Genomic DNA, 20,676 nt, shown 5'->3' with positions numbered 1-20,676 from the left:
GGAGTTTTCAGGTGCTGTGTGCTAATAATTAGGAAAATTCCTGACGTTATTTATCACTTTTGTGAACAACTGGCTAATTGGCAACGCTACATTACATGCTAAGCTAAAGCTAACAGCTGCCAGATTAGGACAATGCCTGGACCAATTTAAAATAGTAATGTGTGGATTGATACTAGAATATACCAGGTCTTCATGCTCCTAAAATCAATTCTCTACTTTCGATACTTCAGTTATTCGAGGTAATGAAGGAACACAGTGGAAAGTAACTAAACTATTGAGTTGTGGCAACACAACAAACCTTGTGAAACACCTCAGGTTAAACCACAACACAGACTACGAGGCATTTATGATGAGGAGGACAGAAGAGGAGAGGACAGAGTCATTTTACAAAAGTTGCAGAAGCAGTAATTTATTTTAGTGGTCTTAGTATTTTACTTATTTCTTTTTTTTTAGTATTTAAAACAGCATTTTCACATATTTTGTTTAATCGTGTCTCTGTTTGGTCTTTCTGTTGTTGTATTAGCTCCTCTGTCTTATTTTATAGTAAATGAGGCCACTACCTCAATATACTCTGATATCTTGTATTCTTTATGAAGCTATGATTTGAAATACACTACTTTTTTTTTTAGATGTGCCAAACACATTAAGTTTATTTGCTTAAAGTATCGATATCGGATCGGTTTCAGATCGGTATCGCCGATACCAACCTGAATTTTACTCAGTATTGGAACAGAAAGAAAAATCGGTGGTATCAAACATCATTAATATAAAAACACTATTTGTCACTTATCCAACTCTGGGGAATACGGTCGGTGACTAAATTTCACATAGGGGTGGCGTATCCCTTTAATGTCCAGTGCTCACAGACTTTCCACTAACAAAGAGATGCTTCCAAGCCCAAATTTTGTAAGTAAATGTATATTTGTCACAAATGTCCTTTTGCTCTCTGTACACTTTGCTCCCAATGATTAAAATCCCACTCTGCCGCGCCCATGCAGACAAATGAATACTCACTGTTGCGCCCACATAAACTAATGAATACATGAATGCGCTACTGGAAGAGGATAATGCACAAATCATTAAACGTTAAGCATAAGCACATACAAATATCCTCTGCAATTAGTCTGCATTTCATCACGGGGGATATGCAACAAATGTTTCATCTTTTCATCTTTCTTTTTTTTTTTTTTTTTTTGCCTCACTCCCAGCGGGGCTGAGCTCACCTCATGTGGGGAGCAAATGAAAGCTAAATGATCTTAGGGCTCCTAAAGGAAAAATACCATTAGAGATTTCTGCAGAGACAAGAGACAAAGAAAAAAAAAAAGCCTAGTTCTGACTTGGCAAAGGAAAGCAACAGATGTCATTGCAGCTACACCAGCGGATGGCATCCCTCGATGAATGTGCAGAGCGGCTGAGACTTGGTATCTAATGATGTAGAAAAAAAATACCCAAGAGTGCACTCAAGAAGCCTGTTAAGACACTTCCTTCATGTTATTCCTCGTTCTGGTCTCAATATGACTTCAGTTTATGTCTACGCAGTTAATCCCCTTTCAAGTTGCACAGCATTTGGCAGATTTCTGAATGTGTGTTCACACTCGGGTAGTATAACTCCCTAAATCTCCCTGATACGACTCCAAGATTGTTGTTTGGACTGTCTACAGTCGGTAAACAAGCAGAGGAAATGACACCACTCAATCAAGAAGGAGCGCTGTATCTCTGTTTGTTTTTGGATTAGGGGGAAAAAGATGCGACCAGCGTTCCTACGAAACCAAATAAGGACAACGGCTATACCATTAATCAATGTTTCCGCAGTTGTCCGCACAGGAAGTATTGAAAAGAGCAATCGCCCGTTAATGCAATCCTTGGGATATGTGCTGTATACAAACAAGAGCGTGCACTATAACAAAACGCACTTTCTGTTCACTCCCTCTCAGAATGAACCTGGTGGACTCATCCTCTAATAATTATGCAGCTTCAAAATTACTTTACATTCACAATGCAGCGACAATAATAACGCAACTTAGTCGGAGCTGGTAAATCCTCCCAACACTAAGTCAAATTGAAATGTGGGCGTAGCATTTCATTTGCGCTGGATCCACCACAGGATAGGACAGGAGAATCTGCTCTCAAATACATTTTTCTTCTTCACAAAGTGAAGATGATTTAATGGGAAAGTAAATTTATGAAAAGCCGTCCTTCTGTCTTCCTCTCTTCCTGATCTGGTTCCTGCATAAGATAGAAATAAAACCCTTTACAAGCTTTAGACACACCACTCATGCTGCCCCTCGTGACATTCATCGGTAGTTTGTTCAATGAATCACTCCATTATTGATTTGATTGGCTGATTTTCTGTTGTGTCATCCAACTGCATTCCAACCACTGTTTCGACAATAAAGCCAGGCCCTGTTCCCTTTTGTGATTTTGAACTCACTGACCTATTCTGTACTACACTTACATATTATGCTATTTTCCATATTTTTTCAAGGACTCCACTAGATTATTTTAAGATGATTCCCAATTCAATAGCAGTACCTTCACCTTACTCTGTACTTTCCTGCAACCCCTCAGTAGATCCACTGTCTGGCACATAGACTGTATATAAATATGGACAATGCATCCCCACTTTTTTGAATTAGTCAAACTGGTGCAAACTTTTCCCAGGGATATGGGTGGTGCCATATTGGGTGTTTGGACGCAGATTCTGCGCAGCGCAGTCTGAGAGTCGATCAGCGTTATCAATGACTCCACCCACACTTCCTCCAGACAAACTCGTGTTTTTGTTCAGTTAATAAAAACCTCCACTGGTTACAAAGAAATGTTACATTATACATTACATGAACTGTTCGCTTCAACTCTCATTGTCCTGCGTGACTGATTCACAGAGCAGTTGGCATGGCAACTGGTACAGGTTTTGTGTCAAAACTAAAATCTGACAAATGGACACTTGACTAAGCATTGTCATTATATTAACTACCTGAAACGACTGGAAAACCTTTTAGAAAAAAAAAACAAAAAACATGTACTTTCATGTTTGAGTTTGACCCAAGTCTCATTCTCTAATATGGAGGGGGTGGAGCTTATTGCTTATACAGAAGCCAGTCACCAGAGGGAGCTTTACTTTCTTTGGCTTTTCTATTCTAATTTTGCTGTATATACTGTCTATGGTCTGAAACTAGGAATTTCAGTGCCTGTCTCTTTGAGGACTCATTTCCCTAGAAGTGCATTTTCTTCTGATTGAGCGACTTTATGGGAACCTATGCTTTCTTTTGACAGTAACCAGTTATCCATGACATTGGAGTGGAAGTTTTACAAGAAATTTGTGAACCTACTAAGTAATAGGATTCGTTCTTCAAATCTAGTTGGGAGTTGGGGTTATGGACCTAATTCCAAGGTTCACATAGAGATGAAGAAACCTGAATAACACCATGGAGCCCTGAACCCCTAAAGTTGTTCTGTAACGTTTATTGTGCCCAACTTTTTAAGTCCATTAAACTCCATCTTGACCTAAAAGAAACATTAAACGATTGGCCATTGGCCACAGCCTCTCAGCTAAGCATGACTCTTCCTGTTTCTGCTTTTGAAGGAGGTAAAAAAGTGTCGTCACCTGCTGGTATGGAGAGTTACTTTATTTCACACGAGTTCATGTGTTCAAGTGCATTTTTCGGTACACCTGTGGCAACGAAGATTATAGTAGGACATCTCTGCTTATTGTATGGTATTTATTTATATGTTAGAGTATCCTGAAAGCCCTTAACTCTGCCCAAGTGGACTCTTTTGCAAGAGCGTCTACAAACATTCTCAGAGAAGTTTGTGCTGTGCCTGGAGCAGGTGTATACGTGTACAGAAATCTGTGATGAGGTGACATTCACTAACTATAAATGAGGGCATACAAGTTTCCAGGGCTAAACTCATTATTTAAAAGTTTGGCTTAATACAATATTGTAACATCATTCAGTGGATTCAGCAAATTGGGAGAAGCATAATAAGCCCCCTTTAATTTAAGTAGAAAAACAACCTTTTTTTGTCTCATTCCCTTTGACCTATGTTTCACTTGTGGGCCCCGTTATGAGCTGGATATTAAAAAAAAATAATCCCGGGCATTTTTCTACTCCTGCAGGAATGCCGTTCATTTAGCTTGCATAGAGGAAAGGGAAATTAAGTCCATCCCCGTATGTTTTCCTTCTTTCTATAATGCAATTATGTCTTCTTTTTTTTTAGTCTTTGCTCCTGGGCCCTAAACTATCATCCCACATTTTTACCTCTTACATAACAGACCTGATCTAATTGTATAGCTACAGTGGATCTAATTCTAATACTAATTCTTTTAATGATTCCGTTCGAAGCTAATCGTATCTGTTTTCCACAGGGAAAGCCTTTGAGATAACTTACATAAGATTGAAATTCTACACCAGTCGGCCGGAGAGTTTCGCCATCTACAAGCGCACGGAAGAAGATGGGCCCTGGATGCCTTACCAGTATTACAGCGCTTCTTGTGGGAAGACCTATGGGAAGGATGCTAAAGGTTACATCCGTCCAGGGGAAGATGAAAGGACTGCTTTATGTACGGATGAGTTCAGTGATATCTCTCCTCTCACCGGAGGAAACGTGGCTTTTTCCACCCTGGAAGGTCGGCCCAGTGCATACAACTTTGACCAGAGCCTGGTGCTGCAGGTGAGAGCGCATGTCTCGTCCTTTCTTTTGCACAAATATCACATTTAATTCAATCATATAGAAACGCAGAACACATTCGACGTCTCATCTCTTTGATGCATTACATTTCAAAAACCTCACAGCAATCCACACGGTCGTCCTCTGTGAGATTTTGAGGAAATAAAGGTTTCTCCAGACACAAGGGCTTCTTCTTCCGACATAGACGGCGTGTTAACAGCCCCGTATAACTCGCTGTAAAGTTTATAACCCCATGTGATGCCGGGAGTTGACTTTATCATCACAACCCCCATGCCGGGTGCACACTTTTACACAAACAAATATCTTTTGGCATTGTATATGCTTGTCTTCAAAGCAGCTGAAGTAAACCTAATGTTATGTTTAGCTCTGATTAACATTGATGAAGCCTTGAGAGGGCTGTGCTGAATTAATGGCAGCCCCTTGAGGGCGAGTCTTGCAGGGGTGGGCACAGTAAAGTGGGGATGCAAATGAGTAAATAAAGCACTTAATGCCGCCGCTCCTTTGCCTTTGACGGGGCTGTGAGTATGCATGCATGCATCTGTCCAGGCACGTGTCCTGTATCGATAAACCTTTCGGAACTTCTCCCATTATTAATCACTTGAGATATTCACCGCCATGTCTGTTTATCAGTGGCTGTAAGAGAAATGACGTACTCTTTGCCGCATTATCCGTAGTCTCTGCTTACATTAACTCCTAATGGACTGAAACAAGCATTAAAAAATAACCGTGTCACATAAAATTAAACTTTCCAATTAGATCAGAGATCCTCCAGGATGATCTACTGGAGGGACTTTAATTACGCTACCTATATTAATAATACCGATGAACTCATGAATCACAGATGCATGTGTTCCTTGAAATGGCATGTCAGGAAATAAAATTAGACAACCAGTCACACGTAGGAATACACCAGTCAACCACAACATTATGACCACCTTCCAAATATTGTGTAGGTCTCCAAAACAGTTGTGACACATCAGAGAATGGACATGGGCCTTCTGAGAGCGTCCTATGGTGTCTGACAACAGAGCGTTGTTAGTGGGAGCCTTTTTTATCCTACGGGTTGAGAGGAGGGGCCTCTGTGGATCATCTCACAGATGCTTGACAACTTGTGCTGTTCTTTATGTTTTGAGTTGTTCCTAAAGAGTTTCTGTGTCTGTGTCAGGCTGCATCCTGCTGGGGATGGCTGCTGCCATCAAGGAATGTTATTGCTATGGGGTGGGGGTGCCTGGTCTGGTGTGGTCTGGCCTGGTCTAGGTGTGTGGTACATGTTCAAGTAACATGAATGCATTGTCACAAGATTATGAATGTTATTTTGTGTATTATGAATATTATTTACCCAACCTATCAGTGGTTTTAATGTTTTTCCCGATCGGTGTATATTTAATATTTTCCAGTAAATCTCAGAAAGTTGCTTTTAGGGGATTTATTACTTGTCCCTATTTTCTTTCATATATATATATGACGATACAGTCTTGGATGTTGGTAGAAGATAACGTATATACGTATATTAACGTATATACGTATATAACTCCATGTTATGAAGCTCATATTTCAGACTAAGCTAACCATTCGTCTTGTCTACATTCGTGTTAAGCTAATATCATCAAATCACCATTTAGTCATCTAAATGGTCATCTCATCCAGGTACAGCCTCAGAATCATATTATGGTTGTCTTGGTAAATGCACTCAGAATTGTCTATTTGAGTAGTTGTGTGTTATGCACACTAGCATGCAATGCTAATGCAGATAATGGTCACCAAACTGTGCACAATAAGATGAATAAAGTGAAATGAATAAAATTGCAATGTATTAGGAATACACACACAGAAAAAAAAACACTACGAAGAATGATAAATAATTAAAATAAGTAAGATTACTCAACTCACAGTGGTGCATTAAATGTATAATTTTAATCAAAAGGAAAAAAATATACTATACTGACAGCTAAAAGCTGTCAAAAAACATCAGCCAATAAAAGAAGCTTTAAGGAAGAGAAGCTTTTAGGAAACAATGTGACAGAAACTGTCACATTGTTTAAGACAGTGGATTAAGTGTAACATAAACGGTCTTCATGAAATAAATAAGAATCTAACCCATTTGAGTTGAACATCATCCAAAATAGACCTAAAAAATATAATCAGGTCTGCTTTAAATTCCACCTTCTTTAGCTGAACTTTAAAATCCGTTTTCAGACGTATCAGCCTGAATACATGATATAGAGGCCGCGTCAAATGAAAAAGATTCAGCTTGACAAAAGTGCGCTTACAAATGCTCTTCAGAGTCCCATGGAGATGAAACATGTGAGAAATAGTTGAGTCACTGAAAGTCGATTAGAATAAGATCATGAATGCAGTAACATTGTACTGAAGTGAATCATGTCTTTTTTTTCTGTCTTTAATCAAGAAGTCAATTTTGCTGTTATGTTAATCAAACGGTTTGCCTCTCTGCACACAACAAGTATTAGCATTTTGTTCTTCTTACTTGGAATGCATGCTGTTTGTTGGTGAAATCGTTACTAAGAGACAATTCAAATCAATATCCATATGAACACATATAAACCCCCAGATTAGGGGTTGTACCAACTTGACTGCTGTCGTTGTTGCAGCAAACTAGCAGCGGTTCATCTAGTGTGTGGAAATACTTCACTTAAGATGAAGCTGACACTACTGTGACATGCATAATATGTAAATCAGTCCTGAAGAGAGTCCTGAGATTAGAAGGCTGCACATCAACAATTTGTTTGTGAATTTCATTGTCAAAGTTATCAGACCTTTAGCTGCTATACACAGGAAGGCATAGGAGATATACCGCTTTCTTTTTTCTTTTCATCCCAGCTACATTGTCTATCTATCAACATGCAGAAGTGAAGTATTATTGAACACTGATTTATATAGGCTACACATATCTGCAGTGTACGGTTTTGATAAGCTCATGTGTTTATGTTCAGTTCTGTCGAGTTCTCGTAGTTGACATTGTTGTTGTGGTTGTAGAGCATGTTTTTTTTGTCCTTGATGTCAGTGAATGCATCGTACGAGAGTCGTAAGAGCTGAGAGCTCAAGCTTGAATTACCTTGCAATAAAGCCCATGTAGCTTCCTTTGTGTGCGACATCACAGATCAAGAATATAGATTTCATTGTAAACACAGTATAGACGGTAAGTAGCAGTATACAAAAGACAATAATTAAATCAAACGGATGACAGAACTGACAAATATACATAAATACCCTAACAATGAATGACATACTGGAGATTTTTTTTGACTCACAGGATGTGGGCTACACATTGGCCTCACAACGGCCGAGTCTCTTTCATTTTGCACATCTTGCTTCTTCTTCAACTACCCCACCCCCACCCTTATCTCTGCAGTAACAACAAAAATAAATCTTAGTTGCACTCTTTTCCGAAGGGAGCATCGTGTTGAGATGTCCAGGTGATCGGCCCGGGCTCTTAATTTCCTCCTGCAAATGCGCCACAGTCCTCCGCAAAGCAATAATGGGAATAATAATAATAAAAACATGCTTTTGCCTGACCTTTCTCCTAAAATTTAGTGTGAAATATGTCTGGCAGTGACTACCACCTCTGTAAAGGGAGCTGTCCTCCTCCACATCATTAAATAAGAAGAGTAAGTGTGGCTATGTGGAGGATATGCAGTGTAACCTTGCATAACCATAACCTGCTCCAAACTTGATGAAGGACTCTTCCAAAACTTAAGAAAGTAAAAATGAGGACATTTTATCAGAATGCTTGTCTCTCATTCTGCCGTTGCATTCGGTTTACCGTGTGCGCCTTTAAACAGATCAATTTAAAGGTGATTTAGCTGCACACTCGGACAAACTTTAATATTTCTTCCCAGCTCACTCTTGATGTTTTGAAGCTCGTCCGTGAAATATGCCCAAGTCTCATCTCTGAATGCGACTGTTTAATGAAAAACTGCTGAAGCAAACCGCAGCCCGGCTCTAACCGTAGAGCTGGTTTTTGTCACCCTGCACTGGTGCTTATGAATAATGTTTGATTCATTCCCGCTAATAAAACACAGGAGTCAAAGCTGTTTTGTCGCAGTTAAATTTGAAATGAAACATGACACGAAATGAAGAGTTACTTAAATCTTCAAATTATGAAATAGCCGTTAAATTGGCTCGATACCAGTCATCCGTCAGGGTGTTATCGTGGGATTGTCGTTGTTTTATTTGCACCCTGAAACCCCCCCGAGACGGGTTGGAAAAAGAAAAACTGTGTGATGCATCTGACAGATCCTCGGGGATACAGTGTCGCTGCCTAAACGCGTACCTTAACCCCCGTTCCCTCTTCCACTCCAACGCATGCTTTGTGCCGGATGCTGTCTCCTCATAAAACCTTCCCTCTCATCAACACACCACTTTTGGGTGATGCCTCTGCAGCCTCCTGCAGAGTAGAAAGAGGCAGCTTTTTTTTTTTTTTTCTCAAGAGTGATCCCACTTAAACACTGAGGAAAAGATGGAGGGGTAGACAGCAGCGGCGGCGGTGGTGAACTCACGTCAGCTCTCGAGCATACGCTAAGCTGCGCTGAGCAGCGGGATAAGGACGTTTTCTCCTCATCTCTGCTGTGTGGGGTTCGCTTGCATGTGGGGCGAGTGAAAATAGAAATGAAATGCACTATTGGATTAGCTTTAGTGTTGTTATGGGTTTGGCACACACTGTGGCAGACTAGTGTCAGTAAGACGACAAACAGCCGCATGAAAGAGGAGTCGGCGCGCGCGGGACTGGATTTGGCTCCAGAGATTCTGCTCCATCTGTCCGACTGCTACAGGACAACAATGAAAGGGGAGCGAATGAAAAAATAAATATGTCTGTGGCTCAGCAATAGCCTTAACCCACAGTTTCCGCAAGCACAAGCTTCATTCCTGGTTTGCCTGCTCCCTGTGTATCACTTTGCATCACCTCGAAGCTGCTGATTTTTGTACATTTTTATTTTGGCTTGAAAGCAGTTTTTAAAGAAAAATAGCTCGGTTTTCAAGTTTAGAGATTATTAAACTGTCCTTTTCTGATTAATCCTCTCAGACTAGCCATCTACCGCTGAGCTATTTTGGTTTCTATCTACCCATTATATAATTGTGGACTCAATAGCAAGTTAGTCTGGGTTCGTAGGACGGAGGATTGACTCTGCCGTCCTGAAGTTTTGTTCAGCGAGCATTATGTTTTCAGCTGGAAAGGCACGCCTCGTGAATTAACACGGAGAGAAATACTTTTTCCAGCCATGAAAGGATTATGTGGGATTAAGGAGTTAGGGACTATAAGGATTATACGAAGGAGGAACGGGGAACAGGTAGTCCGAGAGACAACAACAGTCTGATAGGAGGAGAGTGCATTATGGTCAGGGTGGTAGATGCTCGCCTTAAACTCTCATGACCTGGGTTCAGTTAGAAGTCGTTTTAAAGTTAAAAGTTTTTTTCTGAAAACTTGCCCAGACCTTTACTTTCCTGAATCGGCCAGTGATCACAAACTTAAATGAAGTTGTTGTAATTATCTCTGCTCACATGTCGTAGAAATGGTAAATCCATGCAGCAGCTGTCACTTAATTCAGTATAAGTGAGATGTTATTCCTGTGGGTTCATCTCATTATTTTCCATACACTCAAAGGTGCGAAAGATATTTTCAGATCTTGCTATCTTATATTATGGAGACAAAAAGAGGTTAACCACTATGCAGTGGTTTTGTGCCATGCAAGCTGTTATCACACCTTGACTGTAACATGAAACATTTAAAACAGCTCCTTGTGTGGATATGCCGCAAACATCCTATGAACTGTATTTCCGCAGTGTTTGTGTCAGTGGTTATAACGAGGTTTTTAACGGAAACCGTTGCCATGAGGTTGCCTTTTGTTGTTTTTTCAGTGGAATGTCTCAACAGCTGCTGAGTGGATTTGCACAACATTTGTGGATGTCAGAAAATTTGTCATCATCTAGGGAAATTAACGACGACAATGAGGCTGACGCGTGGGGTTTTCAGAAATTCTTCAGCTAAGGACTCGGTGATTTGGAGGAAATTTGTCAGGAACATTTGGAAAAATTACGGATGAATTCTACTAACTTTGATGAAAGTCGTGCAAATGAGCATGTTGCAGGTGGCTATTTACCATGTTGCTAATTAGCACAATTTTTCCCATGTGTGGGAAATTGCCTTGTCACAGCAGCGCAGAATTAGGTACGAAAAATATACACAAAATCAATAAAAAACAGCATCAAATTTGAAAGAATGTGCAAAATATACAACAATATAACAGCAGGTACAGATTTACCTGCAAAACTAACATTGCACTAATTAGCAACATACTAAATTAACATAGTAAACATGTTATTTGTGTATTAAATCATAATAAAAGTCTGTTGATTTCAGGATTTATCATTAGGATTTATAACACACACTGAATATACAGCTGGTGTTCTGATTTACTATTGTACTTGTAAACCAACCCACTGTTATTAAGAAGAATGGAAGGATTTTCTTCAATATCCCGCTGACCCGTTTGCAGACTTCAGCGAATTGAGACTGAGAGTGCCAAATGAATCTGAAACTGTGTCTGTGTTTGCGCGTGATCCGAGGCTGTTTCCAAAGGCCTATTGAACTGGTTGTGTTTTTTCTTTTCTTTTACGCTCATCCAGAATCTCTTCACGTCTCTTTACCTCGGAGACTTTATGATTCCTGTTTCCCCCAGGTGGTCTGCCGCGGTGCTTTTTTGCGAATGTGGAGCAGCCGTGGCAGCTTTTCATTTTTGGCTTCCTTTTGGCCTCAGTGAGCGTTTACGTGATCATTACTACATTTCCGTGTCTGTGGGAACCATTATCGCCAGCTGGATGGGAAAATCAATTAATTCATGCATTAGTGTTTTGAAACAGTATTGAGTCTGTGAAAAAATAATGATTAGGTTCGCGTAAATATGTCAGCACCTTCTTGTGTTGTACCGTGTTCAGTTCTGGCGCACGCAATATGTGGAAAAATCTGCTTCATATTCCTAAAGTACATAAAAAAAAACCTTGAATGGGCCTTAAAGTGTTGAATAATTCATTATCTATGTACAAAGTAATTAAGATCACTATCAAATCTATACGTTTTCGGATATTTGATGTGAAAATGGCTGTTAATATATATAACTGGTGAGATAAAATTGGAAATTTTACATTACTGTTCTGCCCATTTACTGTAGTGTTTCTGTATTTAAGTACAGATCAACATTAATGTTCACGAACGCACTAATTAATGTTGAATACGCGTTCTGATTGAATGAAAGCTGCCGCTGTGGAGCCGTGCAAAGCGAAGCAAAAGCGGGTTATTATATAATGTTTCTCCAATTAACCAACTCAGTCGTGCCTGTATTTGTTCTGTCAAATGAGTTGATTGTGCTGCAGGTGTGCATCTTTTTAATTCAACGACTCAAGGCCGTGATTGCTCCTGTTGATTGTAATTAATGGAGAAAAATACCCATGCTGGGTGTTTTCTTTCTTTCCCGGTAAATGGATATTTTTCCATAACTGTCACAGTTTTTAAAAGAGCTTAAAGGCCCTTTTACAGCGTCAGGGAATATCGTGATTTCTCATTAACCTATCGAACCTTAGGATGTTTTTGTGTCGCTGGGGAGGCCTTTCTTTCGTGCCTGTGTGATCAGTATGCAGGCGTTGCTTACATTAAAACCCGACTACTAATGGAGTGGCTGGCTGTATTTCAGCGTGCGTTGGATGACATCGACCCACTGATTATAAAGCTGCGAGGGATCAATATAAGCTAAGAATTCATAGATTGGGTGGCAAATCTCTCGGCAGACCTGCCAAACACACTCCCGCTTTCGCTCCCCGCCTCCCTTTTAAACAACAAGATGAGGAGACCCATAATGGACTGTGATCTGTTCTCCCATTAGAATAAAAAAAAAAAGAGAGAGAGATCAATTGCACCGTTTTCAGTCGGTAAATGTCGAATCCCTCCTCTGCTTTAAGGGCGGTGACGCAGATGGGTGCAGTGCGCGTTTCCACGCAGCGAATAACCAAAATGAGGATAATGGGATATATAGTCGTCTTTAAATGTGACGCTCAGCTTCCCACTAATACCGGAACACAAAAAATGAGAAGAAATAAAAGGGAGATCCATTAAAAAAAAAAAAAAAAAAAGGATGCTGGGTGAGAGTAACACTATTTATTAAGCGTAAGATGAATGGCATAGAAATAAGGGAGGAGACGGCAGCAGGGAGGGAAGAACGTGGAAGCTATTTGTCATGAACAATAAATACAACTCCTTAATGCCTCCTTCCTCCTGCACTATAAATAGTGAGTGCTTTAGTTTAATAGTTTAGAAATAGTTTATTTCACCAGGATCATTCTCTCAGCTTCAGTTCTGGGAGCAAACAAACAACAAGACTTAAAGATCTGCCACTGACTTTAATTTCATTAATACCGTCGGTTTTGCACCTGCTCCTTTTCGCAAAATAGGTCAGCATCTTACTGGAAAGACCGGCTCAACAGTTAACACTTCCCAGACAATTCACCTTAACTGCTTTTGTAATCTCCGGATACATTTTTTTATTATTATTATTTTCGTTTTTTGCTGTGGCGCCATAATGAAGTCAGAATTTAAAATTGGCTATTTTCACTTGGCTTGTGATTAAAGAGGACTTATTTATTCCTATTTTCTGTCACGGTCTTAGAAGTTGTTATGAAAAACAATAATAAATAATGGCATTTCCTTCCATGATCATGACCAGCTGCTCCAGGCTCGACACACGGCCATGAACTCTCCAACTCTTGGTCTTCTGGGTCAATGTACATTCTCACAAAAGCAATCTATTTGAGTACTTTATAGGCATTACATTTGCTCCAACATACAAATAATAACAGTAAGCACATGCAAAGCTGTTTAAAGTCGGCTTTTGAGGGTGGAAGGTGCAGTCTCACAACCAACTGAGGCGCTGCAGAGCAGTCAACAGATAAGGGAAATATAAAAGTACAGACCTAAAATAGGCCCCCTTCAATCAGAATTAGCCAATATTAGCTTTTTGAAAAAAAAGTGCACAACTTGCAGCCATTCACAGTCCTTTAGTGCTCTAAATTCTGCTTTTATGTTAACCCCTGTGTAAAAAAGAAAAGTACATCTGTTGCCATTGATGAGTCTTGCTAAACGGAGCATCATCAGAAATCACGCTCCCCAAGGAACTCCTTCATCTCCCGACGCCTCTTCATTAAGTCAAATGTGTGAATGTGGTTCGATTATGCGGGGGACGTTACGAGGTGGTGAGTGTCAGAGGAGAACAAAAAAGATATCGGATTTTCGTCACCTGTATGAGCGTTTCCTGCCGTAAGAGGCGACCCCTCGTTTGCCGTTATGGGTCTGACCTTTTCTCATCCTACACAGCAATTTGGTGGCTTGGATTCAACTCAAAATGCAAATAGCTCTTGTATAAGAGGGAGAGAAAAGTAGGGGGGTAAAAAAAAGAAATCTGACTGTAATCAGTCATTAGTCTGCATGAAAACACATCCATAAAACTAGCCTCTGTTTTTCTGAACGCCCTTGCTTGGACAGAATGTGTTGTTGTCCATGGCATCGATGTATTCAGAGTAAATGCCCCGAGCAAATGCTGTCCAGTTCTTTCTTTTTCCAAAATGTTATTAGCAATGTTGCATCTATATAGACATGTGCAGCGATCCAGCTAATGCTGGAAAAATCATATCCCGGAGGTTGAAAGGGGTTCATAGCCTGCTGCATTTTGTTCGTTTCACTGACACCGTTGGATAGAGGGATGCATTGTAAATAAAATATCTGGATGAGCCGCTATGTGTTGTCGCGCACACAAACAGGTCCGGGTGGACTGTTAAATAAGCTCTTCTCATATTTGTTTTCAAAAAGGCCTCAGTGACAGATAATAGTGAGGCCAGATTACTACTTTTCCTTCCCTTGCAAGGAAATAAAGATTTGTGTCAAGGGTTAAAGCCACACTCTTTACATAGAGACTGTCAACGAGGCATAAAATGATCCCTGCTCCTCTGTGTGCCATGCCAGCGTGCCATTTCCTCTGCATATGGCTCATACAGGGCAATGCATATTTCATGAGGCTTGACACAGGAATTGCATCCTGTCTGTTTTATTAGCATTTTAATCCCTTTGCAGATTTGCCGCAAGAGCGTCAGCCTGACGAGTGCATAGTTTCAATATGGAGACTTCACACGCTTCATCTGCTGCTTTTAAAATATACGTGTGCTCCATTCTGAGGAGTGAAAGCAAAATTAAGTGTAAAAAAAAAAAAAAAAAAAACCCTGGTGACATGTATATGCGCAGGTGTTTGTGTCTCTAGATATAGCGTAGTCTGTTACAACAGTGATCAGATGTGTTGTCAATAGCCCGAGATGTTTTTTTTCCTCCAGTTCCTCCAGGACCACGGAGCTACTTGAACACATAGGACTAAGTACAATACAAGGGACTGAGTAAGCTTATGCAGACAATACAAAACAATGCAAGCAGCAGGAACAAACAGTGCCAGCAGTGCAAAGACGAGAGACAGCGCGAAGACAAACAATACAATACACTTGGGAGACGATGCACTCGCAGAAAAGGACACTACACGACTACAGAGAGCAGCGCCGAACAAATGAGCAGACTAACAGAGTGTGAGTTAGGGCGACTGCAAACGTTTCACTGATTAGCAGCGTAATGTGTGAGCAAAGGGCTGAGTAAAGGTTACGATATGATTGGGGTTGTGTATGTCCAGTCCAGTTTGGGCGAGTTCAGATGGAAGGAGGAGGTGAAGTGTGTGTGTGGGGGGTCATCCGCAGATGTGTCGTTTGGTGTAAATGTTTGTGACGGAGTGTAGAAACACTCAGATGGTCTTCTCAGCTGTCCTCACAATCCGCTGCAGGGTGCCAGACAGTGATGCATCTGCTCAGGATCCTGTTTATGGTAAAATGTGTTCAGGATGTGTTCTTCTTCAGAAAGTAGAGATGCCGAGAGAGAGACGGAGAGAGAAATGTGACTGGGTGAGGTTCTCCGCCAGGTGAACACCTAGGAATTAGGCGCCTTCAATGATCTCTTTGAAGGATCCGTTGATGGTCCACAGAGAGTGGTCGCTCTGCGCTCTCCTGATTACCACCTCCTTGGTTTTTTCGTTGTCCAGACACAGGTTGTTGGCTCTGCACCAGTGTTTAAGGTGTTGCACTTTCTTCCCTGTATGCTGACTCATCTTTCCTGCTGATGAGACCCACTACGGTTGAGTCATCGCCCGTCGTGCATTGCTGCACAGTCATAAGTCAGCAAACTGAGCACACGGCCCTGAGTGGTGGTGTTGGAGATGCTGTCCTCGATCCCGGACTGCCTGAGGTCTCCTGGTCAGGAAGTCGAGGATGCAGTTGCAGAGGAAGGTGTTTACACTCAGCAGGCTCTGCTTTTCAATGAGGTGCTGAGGGATGATGGTGTTGAATGATGTCTAGGAAAAGTATTCGCACTTATGTATCCTTCTTGTCCATGTGGATGAGGGCCAGGTGGAGGGTCGTGACGACAGCATCGTCAGTGCGGCGTTTTGGACGAAACGCAAGCTGCGTTTTTCTTTGCCAAATTAGATTTTCATCTGAAATAAACACTCACCTCGTAACATAGCATTTAGATGTTTTCTCTAAAGTAATGGCTTACTTCAAAGGGAGCACTGTTGTCAAGTTTGTAAAGCTCCCTTTTTTTTTTTCAATAATCACGCCGAAGATGAAAGCTGCCGTATGAATTCAAATTTAATTTGTTCAGTCATCCATTAAAACGGTTTGTCTGTCTCCCCTGCCACCAGTCCGTCCTCTCCCGCCCGCTCTCTGACTGTATCTCTTGCCTCTCTCGCTCACTCCAGAAAGCTGTGTGGCAAATTGGAGCTCGGGCGTTGAATGACAATGAGTAAAAGGGAGTGGGGAAAAAAAATACATATTGAGGGCACAGTGAACTTAAGCAATTAAATTAAAAAGTTATTAACTCCGGAATGAGGGACACTGCTCTCTTTCCTGTCACCGCCTGCAGCCAGAAGCTTCAGAGTTCAAGGAAATAAGAAGAGGAAGGCATGTAGAAAAAAAAAAAAAGAGGAAGAGACAAGAGACATTTTTTAGAGGTGAGGGTGAAGGTTATAAGCCCCCAAGCAAAGATGTCCTCTAAATGTGTGCAGTATCCTCAAAAACTTTGCTGCGTGGGGCCCTGAAGCATGTCTATGTGTGTGAACCTGCTCACCGGATCATTATATGGTTATTGTCTTAAGCAAACTGGCTCATTGCCACTCGTAACGCCTCAGCCTATTCCTAAGTCAGCATCATTGTAGCATTGTGAACCCAAATTCCAAGGGAGTCGGAATCAAAGTTAATTAAGCTTTTGCTGTGGTTTGCACAAATAATAAGTAATGGGCTGACTACTAATTAACCCTAAGAAACTGCTTCCTTTCGGAGCAGTAAGTGATATTTGGAACCATGTTTGCGTTTTCTTATACGATTAGCACGGTTCTACCAAGCCTGACTAATAACTCTATGTGATAATGCTCCAGTACTTTATATGATAAATTGAAGAAAATTGTTTTTATTTTGTGTTAGATTTAGCAGAGTGTTAAAAACCAAAAGGTTTCCATGTTCTTTAGCTTATTTTGTTGTTCAACAAAAACTTTGGATTTTTTAAACATGTGGTGAAAGTCGACGTTGACTAGTTGTCAGTGTCGTCACTCATAAAAGCACAGTAGAAAGTAATGCTTTGCAATCATCAAATCTATATTCTTGACATGAATACATAGTATAGTGTATGACTCAAAAGAAGCTACGGAGTCAAGAAGCTTGAACACGACTACTGTCGACCGTAGCCCACGTCAACACCGTCAGTCTGACACTTCTAATTTGCGCTCAGCAAACTCTTATCTCTACCATAACTGTCATCTCGCGTGGTGCATTCACTGACATCAAGAACACAAGTTACAACAACACCATACCGTCAATCTGACACTTCTAATATGCGACTCTTGCCCATCAAATTCTCTGCTCTACCATAACTTTCCACTTGCGTGGTGCATTCACTGACATCAAGAACACGCTTTACAAGCACAGCAACAATATCAGCTATCAGAAGCCTTTTTTTTTTTCTTTGTTCAGCAGCTAAAAGTCTAATAATTTTGACAATGGGACTCATCAACACATTGTTGATTTGCAGCCTCATTCTCTCTGTTACTTCAGGGCGTTTGGTGATGTTGTTAATTGACTGCTGACGAGATCATTTGGATGCTAGTGTTAGCTTGGATGCCTTTTCAGATGAGTGTGCATTGGAGTAGTACTTTTGTCGTATTTCAGGACTGACTTACATATTAAGCATGTAACGGTACAATGGGCTTCATCTTAAGTGAAATTTTTCACCTGCTAGTTTACTGCAACGACCCACTGGGCTCCTCCTTCTCGGAGGCGTATTGTCACGTGATCGGCAACTAGTCGGCTTCATGCTTAAAATGTCATGGTACAGAAGGAAAGTCAAACAGTCTGTACATTTGTAGCAGATGCACACATTCTCACTGGCATTATCACAGTTTTTCCTGTGAGCACAGCCTCACGGAATCAATGCGCATTAATATTATACAGGCAAAGTCATGAGATCTTTTGTTCGCCAAAGAAATGTTAACGTGAGATAAATGAATGCTGTACATCAGATTTGGCTTGTGCCTTTGCATTCAACAGCATTGCTCCTTTGTCAGACGACTATTTATTTGCCTTTATATGGCTTTTATATAAATGCAATCTTTCACTGACTGTACACGGAGGATTCTTTTGCCATTGTGATGAGATAATGCAGAATCACTCATATCATTATATTTCAGCGGTAGACTCTGAGATAATCCGGCACTAGGCAAGTGTGCCATGGGTGACAAGGCAGAAAAAAAGATGTATGCGAAGACGCATTGTAAGCACATTGCGCAGGATGAGAATCATATCTGATCCCCTGAGCTCTGCAGCTCCTCTCATAAGCTGCGGATGAAAATCTTGTCATATCCAGGTAGTGTAACACAAAATGAAGAATGAGTATTCGTTTTCCCTGTGCATCAGGGTCATTCAGTGTCATCCAAACCCCATTAGCCGGTACAGACATGTCAAGCAGGGGCAAAGTCGATAAGCAAGTGCTGGAACAATGGCATGCCAGCCGGCTGCACACAGCTCTGCAACACTGTAGTTGCCGTGTCTACCATATCCAGACTAGAGGCCTCGATAGGCTGCCAAAGCAAAGATTTGTCTGGAAATCCTGAATTCCAGCTTCAGAAGAGCAAAGCATAGATAACACTGGAAATTAAAGAGGCAAGGTCGTTCAGGAAGCTCCAAACCACAGGATTACCAGATTATTGCTGAAAATGAGCAGTTGGTCCAATTGAAATTAAGATAAATGTCATTTTTAAAGTGATCTGCTAATTGCATCTCTGCCACCAGATGCACATTTCTAACACTGGCCTAGAATACTCTCTTTACGTTGTATAGGCAAAGCTCAGCCTCAGGTGACACCGAAGTCCAGTAGTCACACTGGCACCATTCCTGCAAGGGTTAAACCAATCAGGAACACATGTGTAGCATATACACACCAGATGTTTCAATGACCTTTTGATGCCCCAGCGTCATGTCTCTTGGAACTGCAGGCATCAGCCACACAGGTGGTCTAAGTCACTAAATCGTGTGAAATAGGACGGCACAAGAAAGCCCCAAAGAAGAAACAGCTCTTCTAAAGATAATTTAACTCCCAACTTCTCCTGCAGTTTCACTCGGGCTATTTTAAGTTAAGAGATGTCACAGAAAGTATCTGTGAAGAGAGCCTCAAAGGGCTCAAACGTGTCAACTTTGTTTAGTTTTTTTTTCTTTGCCAGCTACCAGTTAAGCTATTTTGATCTCCCGAACAAAAAAGTATATTTCACATTATAACAATTGAGAGGGAGAGGTAGGATAATGTGTCAGATTTTACGATTTTGCAGTTGAAATGAGTTACCAGATGGTTTTTAGGTCTATGCAAAAATCTGCAGATAAAAAGAGATTGTGGGAGACTGATAATCAATGAATGTCAATCAGCCGTTCAGAATAAATCCTTCCATGATAAATGCACTGATCAGCCACAATATTAAAACCACTGACTGGAAAAGTGAATAATACTGACCAATATTGTGACAGTCCAATGTTCTGCTGGGAAACTTTTGGACCTGGCACTCATGTGGTTGTTACTTAGACATGTACCCACCTAGATCAGACCAGACACCCCCACCCCATGGCAATGATACACCTTGATGGCAGCAGGACATAGACAAAAAAGCTTTAGGAACAACTCAAAAAACAGGAATAATGACACAAGGTGTTGATCTGGCCTCCAAATTCACTAGATCCCAAACTGGTCGAGTATCTGTGGGATGATCCACAGAGGACCCAAGGTCCCCCCCTAACAACATCCTGTTGTCAGACACCGCAGGACACCCACAGAAGGCCCATGTCCATTCACTGATGAATCACAGCTGTGTGAAGGCACAAGGGAGACCTACACAATATTAGGAAGGTGGTCATAATGTTACGCCTGATCAGTGCATAAACAGTATGAGGCATTGTTATAAAACTAAGGATTGGGAGGATAAATGGTGTTTTTTCCACATAGTTGTCAAAGTTTTTTGGCCAGTTTGTTGCTGTTTCATGTTTTATTTGTGAAGTGTGTTATTTATACTTCCTGTCTAGGTGTGAAGTTTCCCGCCATTTTTTTTCTGCAGCACCTGCATCTCATCAGCTAATTGCCTGCCTAATATATAATCCTGTTGCTACTTTATTTCCTTGCATTTTTCTGGATTTCAGTCTGAACAGAGAGAAAACGGGGCGCACAATCACTTTTAGCTTGGCTTTATACCTTTTGCCTGCCTCCTGTGGTTTATTGATTTGCCTGGACTTTTGTAATCGGCTGTAAGTAAAGTTTGCCTTTTGTTCGGTTTCCCTCCCATCTGGGTACTCTATTTCAGGCATAAGACATAA

At 41.0% G+C, this 20,676-nt stretch overlaps 1 protein-coding gene across 1 annotated transcript in view; it reads left to right on the top strand.

Annotated features, from left to right (window-relative positions):
- The window catches only part of lamc3 (laminin, gamma 3), a 121,221-nt gene that overhangs the window by 5,522 nt on the left and 95,023 nt on the right, over nucleotides 1-20,676 (top strand). Inside the window, exon 2 of the mRNA XM_047570643.1 lies at nucleotides 4,367-4,671. Coding sequence (XP_047426599.1) covers nucleotides 4,367-4,671 — 305 coding nt within the window. The remainder of the gene's footprint in view (nucleotides 1-4,366; nucleotides 4,672-20,676) is intronic.

This window comes from Mugil cephalus, chromosome 19 (assembly GCF_022458985.1).
Source record: "Mugil cephalus isolate CIBA_MC_2020 chromosome 19, CIBA_Mcephalus_1.1, whole genome shotgun sequence".
NCBI classification, from domain to species: Eukaryota; Metazoa; Chordata; class Actinopteri; order Mugiliformes; family Mugilidae; genus Mugil; species Mugil cephalus.
Note: the sequence above shows the minus strand (reverse complement) of the source record. Positions and strands in the feature narration are given on the sequence as shown.